Below are 20067 nucleotides of genomic sequence, written 5' to 3' on the forward strand. Positions count from 1 at the left end.
TTTCAACGTTTATTTTTTTTTTTTATTTTTAGGACAGAGAGAGACAGAGCATGAACGGGGGAGGGGCAGAGAGAGAGGGAGACACAGAATTGGAAACAGGCTCCAGGCTCCGAGCCATCAGCCCAGAGCCCGACGCGGGGCTCGAACTCCCGGACCGCGAGATCGTGACCTGGCTGAAGTCGGACGCTTAACCGACTGCGCCACCCAGGCGCCCCTCATCAACTTTTAAGGTGTCTAAAACTCCATAAAGTTTAAGGACTCTCATCTAGATATAAGAAAAAGCAGCTGAATGGCCCCATGTTTAAACTTTCTCCATTCCCTCCATTCCAGCTTATCAGAGTCCAAAAAAAATGAAAATTTAAAACATCACTTTAGGAAATTTCAAAATTCTTCAGCAATTTTTTTTTCAGAAGAAAGACAAAGAGGGGCACCTGGATGACTCCATCAGTTAAGTGTCTGACTCTTGATCATGGCTCAGGTCATGATCTCACGGTTCATGGGTTCATGAGATCAAGTCTCGTGTCTGGGGCTCTGCTGGCAGTGTGGAGACTGCTTGGGATTCTCTCTCTCCCTCTCTCTCTACCCCTGACCCGTTTGCGCACGCACACGCTCTCTCTCAAAATAAAATAAACTTAAAAAAAAAAAGACAAAAGGGTGAAAGTATTTCAAAGTATACCACTAAATTTAGATATTAAGAAACTATATTTTTTCAATCAACTCTTACATACTATGCTTGTACAAAGGAGGTACTCAATAAACTCTTGTTGAATAAGCAAAAACATACAGGGAAAAATAAAACTTTATAAATTATAGCATACATGCAAATTAGCTCTTGAGAAATGAACTTGCCTGTCAAAAGGTAACTCTTGGGCAATTAGGTGCAACTTCTGAATGATGTCTGCTGCCTCCTTTATCTATTCAAAAATAAATGAAAGCAATAATTAAAAAAACAAACCCTACACATACCAAATATATCTTTATATTTGAAAATAATAATAATCCCCTATGTATGCCAATAGACCCTCACTCCAACAATTATCTTTTAAAATCCATACAAATAAAACCTTGTGAGCAACAGAAATACATTATCATCAATAAATGAATCAATAAAACATAAACATTTGTCTTTCTGGTATTGAAATTTTGTGATTTTATAATGCCATAATCCCTTCCCAGTGAAACTTGCAGTTCAAGTTTACTCTGAAAAAATTAAAATCATTGCTTGCTGAAAGCCTAAGTGTCTCTTCTGGTTTATGAAACCAAAAAAGACAAACAAGATTTATGAAAATAATTCAGATCATATTGCTGCATATATCCCACTTTAACCTAAACTGAATGAATATAACTAAATAAAACAGCTAAAATACCTATCATTTAATAAACACATAAATTTATAAAACTTGTTCTAAAAGCAAATATAGAGTTGAATATGAAGTCTCCTGAATGAAATATGGTACAGAGGTGTACTTCTTTAAGTGGTGGAACTAAAGGATTCAGGCCAAGGGTCTAAAGTTCTTGAAATGCAAATATTTGACCATGCTTACTTACACTAATGTGTGGGGGGAGTTACACAATATTCACTTTTTCTTTAAGTTTCAATTAAGTACTGAGTTTTGGCACACCTTCAGTAACTGATTTATGATCACTCACTTTCTTTTACACTAAAAAATAAAGAGACTCTTACAAACATGAAGCAAGAGCTAAAAACATTAACACAGATCTTTCTAACCAAGCACTCATGTGAAGTCTGGCAAGCAAAGTGAACAACAGCAGGGCCAAACAAACTGTTGCCAAACAACAGTGAACATAGCATTCTGGTTTTAGTTATCTCTTCTCTCCTTGTCTGTATGTCACTGTGATTTTCAGTTATAAACACTCACTCCATCCTGCTGCACATGGGAACAGGTACCACTCCAATATCACTTTGCACCATGCCATTTAGTTGGACTAGCAATGTCCAACCTTTTCTCCTCACCAATATCCCCTTCAGAAAAGACCTGCCTGGTCTATAGCCAGTTCTGTTTCCACCAGGAATCTGTCCTATTATTTTAAGAGACGGAAGTCCCCATTATGTGCTGTTTGCAAACTTTCCTTAATGTAGTAGAAATATAGCAATAAGTAACACTTGACTTTATTGAATTTCCACAAGTAATTATTTTATAAAAATCATTTAAAGCACAATAGTTCTCAAGGGCATCAATCAGTTAAAAGTATAGTACAATAGTAAGTACAGAAGTTGTCAAATCCACAATCTAATAATTTGTCTACATGTAGAGTAAGGTGAGAGGCCACCCATGCAGCAAACAGTGTTAAAAATAATCAAATCATCAGGCATTATCTACATGAAGAACAATAAGCTGTGATTCTAGGGAGTAAAACAACTAACAAACTTTGTAAGAATAGAGGTAAGAGCGAATACATATGACATGGACAGAAAATAGGTTTTTTAAAGCAAAGTTAAAAGAAATAAAAATGACTACGGAGCAGGAAGAAGATGTGTTATCCTATTCTAATTCCTCCTGCAATCACACTTCTCTCTAGGTGTGGGTGATTTGCCTTTTCTTTCCATTGGGAAGGGAGAGCTGGCAAGAGTATAGAAACTGAGATAGCTAGAAGTTTAACTTGTAATTGGCAATCTAATACCAAATGTAAGTTCTTAAATGTAGTTAACTGTGATAATACTAAGCCAAAAATAATGATTCATAACTGGCAAATAGTAACCCCAAACTTATGGAAGACATGAGAGAAAAACAAGATGATTGGGAAAAAAGGAACAAAACATAAGAAAAAAGGAACACAAGATGAAAGAAAACGGAAAATAGAAGAGAGTGAAGCAAAGAAGAAGAATTCACTTAAAAATTACTAGTCTAAAAAAACAAGAACAAAAAACTGTTAGTTTATACTTGCACCCCAAAAACTACAGATAAATGAGTGAACAAGTGAATGAAATAGTAATATGAAGACTTTTTCTTTCAATTAGAACTTAACAGATAATACAAAGAACTACACAATAACCTGAGGATAATTATAATGTTTAAATAAGCGTATAAAGAACTTAATTTCATGATGTAAAACATTACAAACAATACAAATCAGATTAAAAATATGTATGATCAGTCAATTTTAAAATATTTTTTTCTCTAGACTAAATGGCTACTTTGAGCTGCCTTCAAATAAAAGGCCAACTCACATTGGGTAAAATATCTGCATTTGGTTTATAACAGCATAAACGGATTACACAATCCAACAGGTATAATACCAGGTAATCCAAGTTATAAAATTTAAGTTACATACAATTTTTCATATATAAAAACATATTTTATAATATGCATAAATATGTACTTTTATATTATAACCATATATTTTTATATTTAAGAAACAAAATAAAAGCATTCCATAAACTATCCTGAAAAACAGTTCATTGCTCAAGCTTTAGGGTGTGTGTCTGTGTGAGTATACTTTTATACTTAAAAATCATATAAATGTAACAAAAGCTAGATATTGCCACTGTCTTACAAGTGTTTAAGTTCGACAACATTCTTAATGTTAATCTTGTCAATTCTACCTTTATACAATAAATATAATTCCTTACACTCATTATTTAAAATACTGTCTTTTCCTTAGAGGAATTATGTATAATATGTAACTGCTTTTTCTGTAAGCTTATACAGTTCCTACTTACAAAAAACAGTGTTGCCGAATTCAAAGTAAACTTCAACAATAGTTTTTAACATTCCACTATCATAAATATCCCATGGAGTAAACTTGGAATAATGCAGGAAGACTGTATATTCAATGCATTAGTGGACAATGTTACCTTGTGCATATAGTATCTATAAGAATGTTTATTTCTTCATGCATTTTGAATTTTTCCCCCTTGGGGGGCAGGGGGGGAAGAAAGTCAGCTAAACAACCTTCTTTCAAGATTGCACAACAGTCAATACCGTGTACCCTCAGACCAGTATTAAGTGACTAGTGCCATGAAAAGGATTAACATAAACAATTCAGATTTTTCCAATCTCTTTGGTCCAAACTAGAGCTCTTTATTCAAGCAACAGAAACCAGAAACTCTGAATTCCTTGTGCAGAAAGATATTTCAGCTTATCAATGATTTAGGTCACACTACCCCCTAAACCCAACAGAATATAACTATTAAATTCTGTTAATATTAAAAGTCAATTATGGGAAAGAACTGTTAACATAGTTACCTCAGCATTTCCAAACCACACATAATTCTATAAACAAAAATGCCAAGACAATCCTGTAGTTAAAAATCTGAATATACACATTTCATCAGGAATCTGCAGGCAAGTGTACTAATACACATTTCAGAACAATAAAAAGTTTCAATAAATCAGCTACTCAGTGATTTGAAAGTAATAATTAGGGCATTGCTATTAATGATGCAGCTTGCTTTTATCATTCTGATAGTGCTCACCTTTTCAGAATTTGTAAAAACATCAGATTTCAATTCTCCATCTAGAAACTCATTGAAGTATTTCATCAATTTCTGAGCCTCCACTGCCCGTTGTCTAGGTGTGTTTACCCCTTCCAACTGGTCTCCAAGGTGACAGACCTTGGTTGCTACATAGCTGATGTGCTCATCTAGTTCTTGGAAATGTTGGAAGGCAACCTAGGAAAAATGTACACAAGCATAAAATATAATCAGAGAATCCAGTTTATAAATTAATTCATATCAAACCCAGAGCACCAATCTCATCCCTACTCTCTAACTTAGGTAACTGAAGATAATATAGAAGTTATATATGAGGTAAACTACAAAAACAACTTATGCCCATTAGCAGCATAACATGATCTGAAAACTTTTTAACAAACTTGCACACTTTTATACCTTTAACTATTAAAACATTTTATCAAGAACATTTGTTTAGAAACAAAACAGTATCCTGTTTAACAACATTCCCAGTACCATTTAGTCCTGAAAACAATGAACTAAGCATCAAAGGGACCCAGGATCTGGACAATTTGCTTGCCATCACACAGAGTCAAAATACGTCAGACGTGAAAAACACTAATTAAAAATAGAATATTGGGAGACCTTGGTGGCTCATTTGGTTAAGTGTCCAACTCTTGATTTTGGCTCAGGTCATGATCTCATGGTTTGTGAGATTGAGGCCCATGTCTGGTTCTGCGCTGACAGAGCCTGCTTGGGATTCTCTCTCTTCCTCTCTCTTTGCCCCTCTCCTGCTCGTGCTTTCTCTCTCTCTCTCTCTCTCTCAAAAATAGAGTAGTTAACATATATTTTAAATATCTGAAGAGCAATGCCAACATTAGAAATAAGGTAAGATGGTTCTTGCCCAGTTTTGAAAACAGAAAAGACTATAACAATTATTTAAATGAAGCAAAGGTACAATACTTCCTAACATATTTTTCCTCTTTTCTGACTACAGAGATTGTTCTGTGGTGTATGAAAATTATACACAATGAATGCCTTAGAACTGCCAATAACAAAATTGGTGATAATTCAGTATGACACTTCATTCTTACTTTAAGTTAAGATGGGGGTCGGGGGGGAGAGGCAAACATTCACTAAGGACTTCCTCTGGGCCAGACACTGTTCTAAGCATATTATATGTATTAACTTATTTAATCCTTGTAACCACCTATTTTTATAGATGAAAAAAACTAAAGCACAGGGAAGTTAAGTTGCTAGTAAGTGGCAGAGCAGACTTATCTCCAGAGCTTGTTAGGTTAACTAATAATACCATTATTATTACCAAGAGAAAACTGCATTGGAAGTATTTGGAATCTATCACTTTGACTATGTAAAAACACATCCTCTATCTTATGTAAACTACTGACTTTATTAAATGTTTTCTCACAGCCATATATGCTTAAGCAAAGGAATCTAACTAAATAAAATCTGAGCAGAAATCAGTTTGCTAATCCCTAACACTAAAGAACAAACAGCCCCTGGGAGGCAGCAATGCTGCACAATGCTCCATGAACTACACTTATACAGGGCAATCAAGTTCCAGACCAGGCCCAGGCCATAAAAGGGGTTCACAGATTCCAGCTTCAGTGTAGGACCTAAGAAGGGCTAAGAAATTTGGCCTACTTACTCCAGGGCCAGGCTGTGATTTGATTTGACTTCAAAATGGATTGAGGAAGAGTACTGCATTCACTTTCCCCATGTTATACTACAATTCTCATGGGGACACATATTCCATGACTTCTGTAAAACTTCCCAGATCAGGGAAAAATGTGATCCAGACAATACTGTTCTGTTATTGCTTTGTTTTATGTTTAAATGAGAATGCAAATGACACTTAAATATCCAAGCTAATCATGAGCCCCTAAAAATGCAGGTCAGCTAAAGTGACATTCTTCAAAGAATGCACTGTGACTGTACTGGATGCCACTCCAACCTAAGAAGGGAATACTGTGATCCCAAACCATGGATCAACAGCAAGTCTGTGCTAAGAGTGCCTCACAACAATTCATTGACATTTTTCCCCAGAGATGCAAACGGTGGAGAGAAACCTCAATGGTTACTATTATTTGACTAGAGTTCTTTAAGAACTTAATAGTGGAAGGGAATAAAAATATAATCTGTATAAACTATTCATTGCTTAATCAGTGTTTACCTGATTGCTTTTCTGGAGCTCTTGTACCTTCTTGGCAAATTCCTTGGCTTCTTTCTGACACTGTTGCTCTAGTTTCTCTACTTTCCTTTGAATCCTTTCATCCATTATCTGGAGTTCTTGAATATGATTTACAAATTCTTCTAATAACCTAGTAGAGGAAAATCAGAGTATGTATCAATCCATCTAAGATTAATCATTAGGAACTGACCAGTTCATCTGTAACAGAATATTAATAAGCATTTCTTAAGGTAGGATAGCATCTTAGGAATTATCTTTAACATGAATGAAAACCTCACTCAGAATCTCTGCCAGAATAGAAACCAATTTTACAGAAAACAGTCAAAACGATAAAGATGCTATATAAAAATAATACTGTGCATTCCAGGGAACAATGACTTTCTGTTCCTCTGATTTATAACTACACTTAAAACAACATATTCAGGGGTGCCTGGGTGGCGCAGTCGGTTAAGCATCCGACTTCAGCCAGGTCACGATCTCGCGGTCTGTGAGTTCGAGCCCCACGTCGGGCTCTGGGCTGATGGCTCAGAGCCTGGAGCCTGTTTCCGATTCTGTGTCTCCCTCTCTCTCTGCCCTTCCCCCGTTCATGCTCTGTCTCTCTCTGTCCCAAAAATAAATAAACGTTGAAAAAAAAAATAAATAAAAAATAAAAAAAACAAACAAACAACATATTCAACATGTTTTTATTTTACAGGTAGAACCAACCTTTTCTGATTTATTATTAATTGAATATTAAATTCTTATAACACAATAAAATTCCTCCCCTCATACCAGTTAAAATCCTTCTCTAAAAGAAATATAAAAGAAACTAAATCAACCCCTAACTTCTAATGCTTGTGTCTTTATCGTCCAACTGTTAACTAAAACCCCTTTACATAAACGTTGAAAGGAATTTCAATAGTCACCTCTATTCCAAACACAAACTTGAACTAGGTTGGATCTATGGGGAAAAAACATTTTTACTTCACCTTTTGGGATCAAAAGCTTCAGGTCCCCCTCTAGAGCCTCCTCCTGGGGTTCTCCACACAAGTCTTTCAATATACTCATCTGCCACAAAAGGCTCCTAGTATACAAAATAAGTGTTCTTTTAAAAAGTTTCATAGAAGATAACTTAATGCTACTGCAAAAATTAAACAGGTTCTACTATGTGAGAACTTAAAATAGAATTAAATTATCATTTAAATACATCTACATTATTAAAACGTACAAGGCTTTTTCAATTGAAAAAATCAAATTAATAAAAATTAGGATATTAAAATATCAGAACAGTATCATGACTAGTTAGAACATCCCAGTGGGAAAATGAGCAAAGGACACAATTTATAGAAGAAATACAAGAAACATGAAATATATGTGGCTTCACTAGTAATCAAATGAGGTCAAATTATCACTTTTGTTTTTAACCTCACTCTCTGGCAAAGTGGGTGGGTTTTTTTGTTTTGTTTTGTTTTGGTTTTGTTTTTGGTAATTACAATATGCAATATCGGAGGGTAAACTGAAATTCACACTCTCATCTAATCTAACATGTACAATATTTTTAAAGGATAATAAATAATGATTTAGCAACATAAACAGTATTACAAATACTCATACCCTTTAACCTAGTAATTCTACTTTTAAAATTCTAAGGGAAAAGCAGACATGAACACAAAATTTTTTACAGAACATCCACTTATTATGTACAATACTGAAAAATTGTTCATATAAATACTTAATGAAATCATTATTGAAAATTTATGACAAACTTCCAGGATGAAAACCATGTTCCTATTAAAACCATGCTGAAAAATCATGCAATGAGAAAAAAATGTTCATCTATAATACTGAAAAAAGTAGGATACAAAATTTTCTAAATTTTCTGAGGAAAAAAGCATTTATTATGAAAAAAAGAATATTAGAGCAGATGATCCAATCAAGAAAATAAACACTCAAATGTTTACCATTAGCAGCTGACAATGAATTTTTTAGACTAATACACGCTAGTGTACATATTTTTCATACCATCTTCTTTCATGTAAATGGGTATCCTGAATTGCTTCCCACTTAGCATGTAACTTAGACTGCTACTATTTGCTGGTGATTCCAGTCTGAATTCTTATTATCTGCAAAATTTCCTATTTGTTAATCATATCTTAAAAACATATTTTCCTTGATAAACATTCATTAAACAATAAAATTTCCAGTGCCAAGCACGCTGTTAGGCTTTGGAATAAAAAGATGTATTAAAAAACTGCAACCTCAGGAAACTCACAACCTAATAGAGAAGAAATTATAAAGAATGCAAAAGTATGTGATAAGTAAAATTAAGAACCTGTGCCCAAACTTTAATATTAACACTGCTGAATAAGTCGCTACCTCAACAGGCAGTTGGGCAACAAAAAAGGGGTTATTTATTAATTCAGCAAATTTTGCTGAGCAACTGCTATGTGCTGGGCACAGTGGTGGGTATTGAGAATACAAATTGTAATTCAATAGACAGGGTTCCTGAAAGGCCTCAAAGAAATGATCTTCTAGGTAAGGATGCCAACATTAAACAATTACAGAAATAACTAGTTACAACTGTGATAAATGTAAGGGAAAAAAAAAAGTCCTGGATCCAAGACTATATAACAGAAACAGAGATGACAGGAAGACACTAAGGGATAGAAGACTGGTAAGACACAGGAATTACAACTGGCAAACTTTCTGAGAGCTTAACAATTAAGCTGAGACCAAAAGAAAGAAGAAAAATCATCCAGACAAAAATGGAACAAATATCTTTCCAGATCATTAGGGAAAAAGAAGATAGAACTTAACCTAGTTGTGGAACTGAGAAGATGGATAGATCACAAAGAGCTTATCTGGATGGAACAAGAGAGGTGACTATTAACGCCAACAGATAACAACTTTGCTCTTTTTATCATTATCATCACACTGGTACTCAAGAGACTGGTTCACTGACATGAGTCTGATGTGAGAGGAGGAATGGGAGGATGAATTTCAGTCAGACTATGGATAACCATCATCACAAAAACAGGAATATGTACCCAAAACAGGAATATGTACCAACAAGAATAACAGCTCACGTAAACAGTTTACACGCATTACCTCATTTACTACTCTCTTCATAAGACCTAGAAGGGAGGTCCTATTTCATCCTCACTTTATGATGAGGAAACTGAGAGTAAGAGAGGTTAATTACTTACTCAAGACAACACAAGCTGGGCTGAGATTTAAATCATTCTATTCTATTACTAGGTAAAACTGAATGGCAAATATGGGAAACTACAAGTAGCTCCTTGTACCTAAAGTTAGGTGGTAAGGATAACAGGTGAAGCTAAAAAGGAGAAAACTGTCACATGAAGGCCCACACACATCACTCATCATGTCTTTTGAAATTTCTACTTAAATTTATAAACATTCTAATTGTATGACCCATCAATAATGTAAACTAATAATTTTCTCAGACAACTGATAAACTGTCACATGCCTATCTATACATAAGATCTAATATCAACTTTCAAACTGGACCATATCTTATAAGAAAACCATACAGCTTTTACGACCGTTAATATCGCTGACTGCCCCCCCCCAAAAAAGTAAACACTAAACAGTAAGAACACAAAACAATATAAATGGGCATTAAAAATTTTTAAAGACTTTTTATATTGTACCTACAAGAGGCTCTTTTATAGTGATCAAATAACTAAAAAATAGCAGTTATATTAATCCAGTTTCTCTCATAAGATTTCCATTATAGGAAAGCTATCTGATACGAGGAAGGCATAGAAAATAAAGAATATTGTTAACTACTTAAAAAATAAATCAGTTTATCCATGTGCTGACATGTTTGAGAATTAAACCCTAATGATGAATTAGATATCCTGCAAAGGAAAAATTTTGACCCTCTGAAATAACAATTAACTCATTTAGCAAACATATCATCATTTAGATAATCATACCTCTCTCTAGTCAATTTCATTTGTGTTGAAACAAAAGTTGACATGTCTAATAATTTTTAATTTACATACATAAATTGGGAAACATTGACTCAACATCAAGGAATTTATGTTTAGAGTGAATACTTAGATCTTTAGAAACTCAGCTACTTACAAACTTCAGGAAATCTGACAAGCATATGAATTACTCCTAAATAATGACAAAATGCTGACAGCAGCTAATTTTTAAGTGTTTATTAGGTGCCTAACACTTTACATACTTAGTATCATTTAATACAACTCTATGAGGTAGGTTTTATTAATATTCATTCATTTTATACCTGTGAAATTGTGTGATACAAAAAGGTTATTTAATCCAAGGTCATATAGATTTATCTGATTTCAAAGGTCCAAGTTTTCAGTTTTGGTAAAATCCAGAGTTTTTTCTTCAAAAAAAGCTAAATTAATTACGAAGTAGTCAGCTCTTCCCAAACTCCACAATACTTCCATTAAATAGCTTTACCTAGTAATGTTCTTTTTCCCTGTCAGTTTTTGCACATGCATACCTATGTAAATACTTAATAATCATAGTTCTCATTTGTTAATTTATTAGTTATTCAGTAGTTGCAATTTTTTTTTCAATCTATGAAGTTTATTGTCAAATTGGTTTCCATACAACACCCAGTGCTCATCCCAAAAGGTGTCCTCCTTAACACCCATTACCCACCCTCCCCTCCCTCCCACCCCCCATCAACCCTCAGTTTGTTCTCAGTTTTTAAGAGTCTCTTATGCTTTGGCCCTCTCCCACTCTAACCTCTTTTTTTTTTTTCCTTCCCCTCCCCCATGGGTTCCTGTTAAGTTTCTCAGGATCCACATAAGAGTGAAACCATATGGTATCTGTCTTTCTCTGTATGGCTTATTTCACTTAGCATAACACTCTCCAGTTCCATCCATGTTGCTACAAAGGGCCATATTTCATTCTTTCTCATTGCCACGCAGTACTCCATTGTGTATATAAACCACAATTTCTTCAACGTTTATTTATTTTTGGGATAGAGAGAGACAGAGCATGAACGGGGGAGGGGCAGAGAGAGAGAGAGACACAGAATCGGAAACAGGCTCCAGGCTCTGAGCCATCAGCCCAGAGCCTGACGCGGGGCTTGAACTCCCGGACCGCGAGATCGTGACCTGGCTGAAGTCGGACGCTTAACCGACTGCACCACCCAGGCGCCCCTAAACCACAATTTCTTTATCCATTCATCAGTTGATGGACATTTAGGCTCTTTCCATAATTTGGCTATTGTTGAGAGTGCTGCTATAAACATTGGGGTACAAGTGCCCCTATAGTAGTTGCAATTTCTAATTAAATGTTACACTGTTCATTAATTTCAATACACAAGTTTTATCAAATGATATATGCCCCAAAACTCATACTGCAACAGACAAATATTACTGACATGGAGAAAAATAAGAATTTTTCATATGAAATATTTCAATTTTCTCAAAATACAATATTCCTTCATTCAACAAATATTCATTGAGAGCCTACTAGATGTTACTGACTATTCTATAAACCAAGGAAATAGCAGTAAACAAGGCAGGAGAAAATCTCTGCCCTTCTGGATATCATGAAAGGGAATGACAGACAAACAAGCAGATACATGATAAATAAGAACTATTAAGAAAATTAAAAAGGATGCAGAGTGATGGATTAAAGTGGTTATTTTGGTAAACGTGATCAGACAAGGTCTAAGAAAATAAATTTTGAACAAAGACCTGAATACATCTAAAGGAATAAGCCATCTAGGAAAGGAATGCTCCAAGTACAGAGAACAAACAGTATGTGAGCAATGACAAGAGACCAGTGTAACTAGCAGAGTGAGTGAATGGGAGAACAGTTGTAGATAAGGTACAAGAGGTAGTAGAGGCCAGAGATTGTAGGATGCACTTTGATACACTTTCAGCTATGAACGAAGAAAAGGCAGGTTCCCAGGATGAAGGACTCTGCAATATACTAGCAAGTATATGCAGTAATGACTCTACTATTCCTTCCCCCCGCCAAAAGAGGTACAACCATTTACTTGAATAACTAACTGTACACAAGGTAAAGGGAAATACTCAAACATTTTGAGGTCTGTTGTATACAGAGTCCTAGTTGATTCCGATACTTGATGGACTCCAAGCATCATGCACTCAAGAGAGTGAAGATATACAAGAGCCAAGATCCAGCTCATCACTGATCCAATGGGTCCATTAGCCCAACTACTGGCCATTTTCCCAGTCCGTAAACATGTAAGAGGGACAGGCACACTTGATGGCTGACATAATTCCCACATTGGGTCCTTGGTCTATAGAGTAAGAGCCTTCACAGTAGGGAAGTCCAAGAAGTCTCTGAAATTGCCCCTCTGTACTCAATGTAGTAAATCAAGTGGAATGTCAAAATTTAGTACCATTCTTAAGGCTCTAAAGCAAGGATCAGCAATTTTTTTTCTTAAAAAGGTGGACAGTAAGTACTTTACAATCTTTCTTATAACCATTCAGTTCTATAGCTATAGTACAAATGTAGCGATAGACAATACATAAACAGATGGGCACAGCTGTATATCAGTGAAACTTTAAAAACAGGTATCTATCCCAGGGGCTATACGTTTGCCAACCCCTTATCTAAAGGATGTTCGGGCAATATTCCCCACAATTTTCTAATTTAATTCATCAGTCTGGGTTTTTACAAAAACCAGATAAATCCTGAAAGGTGTTTATCTCAAAATCAACAAAAAAGTAGCCTATTACATCTGTCATGCCAGATATAGTTTCTCCAAGCCTCATGGTATATGGCCAATGATTTGGCAAATACATTATTTTCTATGGCAAATACACTATTTTCTGTCCCTATTGGGGGAAAAAAAAAAAAAGAGGATCAGAGAGTTTACAGTCACATAGAACTGACAGTGGTATACAATTATAGCTTTGCTTCAGGACTATGTGAACTCTATTATAACATGATTTGTACCATATGAACATTCTGCAGAACACCTTACTGATCCATCATACATAACTGACATCATTGGTGGAATCTTGGTAAGATACATGTACTCATGTATATACTATACAAAGATTCCAGGGCACACTGAATCAGTAAAATTTTAAGGTAGTCAGGGGCCTTCCAGGACATCTCACCCAAAGTAAAGGAGAATTATTGTACCTTGCACATCCCACCACAAGGAAAGACACACAATACCTGATAGGACTTTCCAGGTTCTGCATGCAGGGCACACATGCTCTGGCACATATACCAAGCGACACAAAAGCAAGAAAGGGCTCCGAAGAAGTGGGGGCCATACAACCAACCTTGCTGTCTGGGCCATACAACTTTGCAGACCCTATGGTATTAAAAGAATCAGTCTTAATTTAAGTATTAAAGGTATCAGTATTGGGAAACAATGTCACGTGGAGTTGTAGCAAACCTCAGTGAATAATCACAACACAAATTGCTAGATAATAAAGCAAGATCATGCCATCTACAGCAGAGGATTACACACCTTGTGAGAAATAATTCCCAGTGTGCTACTAGACCCTGGTAGAGACAGCACACCTAACCACAGAGCAGGAAGTGAACCTGCATCCAGAACTACATAGCATGAGTTGGGTTCTAAAAGACTCACCAAGATATTATGTCAACGGACTGAGAAACTATTTAACCTAGATGGATGTGGTAGACCCAGAACCAAACATGAATAGGACCAGAAAGCAAACTGCATAAGCAGGAAGCCAAACTTCTACCATTATTGTGATAGCTTCTCTCCTTCAATTTACATGGATAGCCTTATGGGGCATCTCTTACAACCTGCTGATGGAGAAGGAAACAGCCTGAACTTGGCTCATGCAGAGAGTTGGCTAGGCATGTGGGTGCCAACTAAAAATGGACAGCAGCAGTAATTAAAACTTCATTCAGGGGAAGCCTTAAAATTCAGTGGCAAGAAAAATCCTCTCAATAGTCAAAGTTTTGGTAAAGACATCTGGCCATCATCTTGGGTAGACAGAGAACTGACCTTAGTTTAGAATATATATGGACTCACAGACAATGGCAAAGGGCCTGACTATGAAAGGACAAAGACTAGAAGATTGAAGACAGAGAAATCTGGGATAGAGGCATGTGCATGGACACATGAAAGTGGGCACAGAGTGTGAAGATCATTGTGCCACATGTTAACACTCGCCAGAGGACATCCACCATGGAAGAAAAATCAAACAACCAAGTAGACAAAATGATTCTGCCAGTTGACATCAGCCAGCCTTTACCCAGCATTAGCACACTGGGGACATGAACAGAAAGAACACAGTACAGAGACAACATGGCCCCCATAGCATGAGGTCCTACTTACCATGGCTGATCCAGGTACTGTCAAAACTGAATATCTACCCTAACGGTGATAGAAACCAACTCTGAGCCCCTGAAATCACCCCATCCTTCAAGAAGACTACTAACCCAGCCACATGGTGGCAAGCTGATTACCTGGTTCCTTTCCATTTTGGATGAGTAATTCATTCTGACAAGAATAAAAGCATTCAAGTTGGGTATGCCTCTCCTCAGAGGGAGTGTCTGTTCCTGTGGCACTGGATCCCACATATCACATCAGAGTAAAGGACCCATTTTACAGCAGACAAGGTAACCATGGATCCACTGGTCATATCACAAAGCACACCACCCAGAAGCTGTCAGTCTAATAGGGCACTGGAACAGTCTGCTGAAGGCATAGCTGAAGCGCCAGTTCAGAGACAATAACTCAACAAAGATGGAGCACTATTCTACAAGATGCGGTATATATTCCAAATTTAAAACCTTTATATGAGGGACACCTGAGCGGCTCAGCTGGTTAAGCATCCAACTCTTGATCTCCGCTCAGGTCATGATCTCACAGTTCATGAGGTCAAGCCCCGTGTCAGGCTCTGTGCTGATAGCATGGAGCCTGCTTGGAATTCTCTCCCCCTCTCTCTGCCCCTACCCAACTTGTGCTCTCTCTCTCTCTCTCTCTCAAAATAAATAAATAAACTTAAAAAAAAATAAAACCTTTACATGATACTGTGTTCCCACAGGAAAAACAAGAGTCTGAGAACAAAGTATAAAAGCAGAAGTGGTCCTGCTTATAATGACTCTCCATTTGTACTTGCTATTCCCACAATTCTGGAGTCTACAGGGCTGGAAGTCTTGATCTCCAAAGGCAAAGATCTCTTTGCCTGAGCATATAGTAAGAGTCCCATTAAACTATAACTACAAGTGCTGCCTGGGCTTTGGCTGCTTCTATCCAGAGGATAAAAGGCAAGAAGAGGAGTGACCATCTTGGCAGAGGCAACAGATTCTGATTACCAGGAGGCAGGGCTGCTATTACACAATAGGTGCCGTAACAGTATTTGTGACACACAGATATATTCGTGGAGTACTCTTGGTACTCCTTTGACCAATTCTGAAAGTACGCAAACAAGTGTAGCAACCCTGGCCTAAGATGGGTATGGTAACCAGTTAAGCCACCAAGAGTAGTGGAGGCACTAGCTGAAAGTAAGGGGGTATTAGAATGGAGAACAGAGAAGGGAAGCATAGAAGAGAGAATTATCAGTTGCAACCTGAAACCAGTCACAATAGTAGGAACCACAGTTCATCCCACTAACCTTCTTCTAATTTTCCTCCCAACTGGAATGCCAAAGGAGCTGCTCCCCAAATGCGTATGAAAAAGTGGAGCCTAGTGGCACAGAAGTGGTCTGTGGCAGACACACTGATGTATTATCCAGATCTCCCTTCAAGAAGGGACTTGTTCTAAGCTGCTACCAGTGCCATGCTGTCAGTAGAGAGCCTTTAGCTGGCAGTATTTTCAGGGATCACCTCAACTGCAGAGAATCAATTCACTCAATATCATACCTTTCCCAGTGTGGTCTATATAAATGACTAAGATAGGGACAATTTTGGTCTAAAGCAGGACAACTCTGACAGTTTATTTTTGTTTCAGAACTTGCCCCAGGGGCCAAAAACACTCTCACTGGGCCAACACTGTAACTCTATTTCTCCATACGTCCGATCTTGCATCCTTACTCTGTCCCTTCGCAGATATTCACACCAAGGGTATCTCCTAAAAAATATTCTGCACACGAAACTCTGTCTCAAAGTCTGCTTTTCAGAGAACTCAACCTGCAACACTGTAGTAGTCCAATGGAGAGATGATGATAATGGCTCAAACGGAAGTGACGGTAGTGAAGATGCTAAAGAATGGTCAGGTTCACAACATTTTAAAGAATGTATTCACACAAATTGCTGGATTGGATGTGGAGACAAAGTTAAAAAGGAAATCATGATTATTCATGGAGGAACGCAGACTGAACAACTGTGTGAATGATGGGTAGTGTCATTTACTGAGACTGGGAAGAGATGCAAGAGGGAGTGAGGAAATGAGTTCTGTTTTGCATATGACATGTTGTGGAGGTTTATTAAATATACAGTAATTGAAAATAGCACATGATTAGAAAAATAAGTTTGTATTACAGGGAAGAAACTAGAGCTAGATATAAAATTAGAGTTATTTAAAATCTCAGAACTAGATGAAATTTAGGAAGGAGAAGAGCATGCCAACAACATTCAGAGATAAATGAAGGAAAAGGATCCAACAAAAGAGACCAAGTAGGAGGAACTAGAGAAGGAGGAAGAAAACTCAGGAGTGAAGGAGTGTCCTGGAAGCAAAGTGCAGGTTTTATCTCAGAGGCAAATTATCACTAGAGTTTAAGATAAATCAGCTACTGCTCCCAGTGGAATGAAAGTTCCAAAAAAAGCAAAAAGCAAAACCAAACAAATGAATCCCAATAACTTGCTCTCTAATACTTAATGTTGCTGCAGAGGCATTTACAATAAGAAAGATAGCCAAATTAACAGATTTTAAGACCTCCAAATGACCAAGTCATCCCAAAGGATTCTCAAAAATCCATGTAAATAATCCCCCCAAAAATCTTTCAGAATTTCACAAACCTGACAAAGTTCTATCTTTACCTTCTATTTCACTATAGTAATTAAAAGCAAAAATTGTCCCAACAAAAATTATGCACTATAGACTAAAATGCTATTATATTAAATTCAACTTTATGTAACTCATTATTGTAGTCAAACTGATTTCATATTTTTTACAAATGCTACCAATGACAAGAAAAACATGGAGTTTGTAGTTATTTCTATTAAAAACTAAGACATCAAGCCCCTGGACAGGACCATGAATCCCTAATTTAACACTGTTTGAGAAAAGTGAACTTTTATATTTTCTAATAGCATCCTTTCCCAAAACAGATCCAATACAATGTGTTACAACCACCTAGAAACTCAAAGAAACTGTAATATTTTGCCCTAGCCTATGTAAGAAAATAAATAAATAAGTATTAATTAATTATTTAAAAAATAAGGCTCAAAGGATTTCCGAAAGAAGTATTTCTGTATCCTATTAAGCCAACAAACCATGGGTTCAAGTACTACCTACAAGGTATTTTTCTTAAATTTATTGTGCATATCATGCCAAACTAATCTTTAAAACACTGCTTTCTGGGGTGCCTGGGTGGCTCAGTTGGTTAAGCATCCGACTTCAGTTCAGGTCATGATCTCATGGTTGGCGAATTCAAGCCCCGCATCAGGCTCTGTGCTGATAGCTAAGAGCCTGGAGCCTGTTTCCGATTCTGTGTCTCCCTGTCTTTCTGCCCTCCCACATTCGTTCATTCTCTCTCTCTCTCAAAAACAAACATAAAAAAATAAAATTTAAAAAAAAGGCACTGCTTTCTTTTCATCAGAAACTTCCCTATGCAATTCCTAAACTATCAAATTCACACTCTTCTGTCTACCCTTTTAGATTCTTATCTTACATTTCCTACCCAACTTCTTTGCTCCCCAAAATGAACAGCCACACTAGCTAGCATCAGCCAATTTCAGTCTTCTCTTCATACCCATGCTACTTCTGCTTCCTTACATGTGGCCAGGTAACTCATCCCACAAGGCTACTCTTTCTCCTCCCACAATTTAAACACCTCTATATAATTATTCAAAGCCTGGCTCAATTCCCATTTCCTCCTTGAAGAATTCCTTCCCTACATGACCTCCACTGATTTCTTCACTCTTTAAACCCGAAAGAGGCTTAGAAATTCAAACCTCAACACAGAACACTATACTATTATCATTTATTGTTTTACAATAACTTTCGTAAGTTTCACTCTTCCCCACACTTAAATTGAAAACAGACGCAGCATCTGCTGAAATGTCATACATTTCTCTTGCTTTCCAACTGTGGTCAATAGAATAATGTTGAGCACCACAGATGCACAATAAATCAAAACACTTGCTAGTTAGAACCATGGCCAAATCCCCTGCAGAAGATCTTGAAAATCAAGCCCTGATTCATACACACAAAATCAGAAAGGCAGTACTACCACCCCACACACCAAAAATAAAGAACAAGCATTCTATGGTAGTATGAATCCAAAATTTTATCAGAAACCAAATATGAACCTTATGCAATTCTAACACTGGAACTAAATGAGTTTTACTACATTTTGCCTCTCCTTTTTTAGCCCCACTTGATTTGGTTTTCATGAGACTATGTGTTTTATGACAGATTAAGAAATGAATTACATTTATTGAGTATTGATGGTTTTTTTTTTTTTTTTTTTTTAAAGCACACAAAATGGATTCATTCTACCTAGGGAAAGGTAGGAAGACAAAGCACATTAAGACACTTAAATACAGGGGCACCTGGGTGGCTCAGTAAGTTAAGTATCTGACTTCAGCTCAGGTCATGATCTTGCACTCCATGAGTTCAAGCCCCACACTGGGCTCTGTGCTGACAGTTCAGAGCCTGAAGCCTGCTTCAGATTCTGTGTCTCCCTCTCTCTGTCCCTCCCCCACTTCTGTTCTCTCTCTCTCTCAAAACTAAATAAACATTTAAAAAAAATTTTAAAAGACACCTAAGTACAACTAAGGCAAACTTTTACAAGGTTAAATTTGAAAACTACCTGCAACACTGAGATGAACAGTTTTAGTTTTTTAGAGTCATTTTTTTAAAAATTTTTTTAAACGGTTTTTATTTATTTTTGAGACAGGGAGAGACAAAGCATGAACAGGGGAGGGTCAGAGAGAGGGAGACACAGAATCTGAAACCGGCTCCAGGCTCTGAGCTGTCAGCACAGAGCCAAACGCAGGGCTCGAACTCACGGACTGCGAGATCATGACCTGAGCCGAAGTCGGCCGCTTAACTGACTGAGCCACCCAGGCGCCCCTAAAGTCATTTTTAATATCCATCTTGAAGGAGATGGCAGCTCTTTAAACTATGATAAAATGTGCCAATTAATCTTATTAGCAGAACTGTTTTGCAGACAATTACATGGTGGTACTTTAGACTCCTATGAAACATTTTAGTTTCTCTTACACAAAATCTCTTTTCAGAATAGAGTATATCTCACTTCTGACAGTAAAGTAGTATCTGATTTCCATGCCCAAAAGAGAAAGGTAACAG

The 20067-nt window shown here is 36.7% G+C and overlaps 1 protein-coding gene across 1 annotated transcript in view; it reads right to left on the reverse strand.

Annotated features, from left to right (window-relative positions):
• EXOC5 (exocyst complex component 5) overlaps positions 1 to 20067 on the reverse strand; it is a 62752-nt gene that overhangs the window by 34725 nt on the left and 7960 nt on the right. The window contains exons 2-5 of the mRNA XM_023255717.2: positions 7595 to 7689; positions 6609 to 6756; positions 4439 to 4633; positions 850 to 914 (exon numbers count right to left, since the gene is read on the reverse strand). Coding sequence (XP_023111485.1) covers positions 850 to 914; positions 4439 to 4633; positions 6609 to 6756; positions 7595 to 7689 — 503 coding nt within the window. The remainder of the gene's footprint in view (positions 1 to 849; positions 915 to 4438; positions 4634 to 6608; positions 6757 to 7594; positions 7690 to 20067) is intronic.

The sequence above is a fragment of the Felis catus genome, chromosome B3, assembly GCF_018350175.1.
Source record: "Felis catus isolate Fca126 chromosome B3, F.catus_Fca126_mat1.0, whole genome shotgun sequence".
NCBI lineage: Eukaryota > Metazoa > Chordata > Mammalia > Carnivora > Felidae > Felis > Felis catus.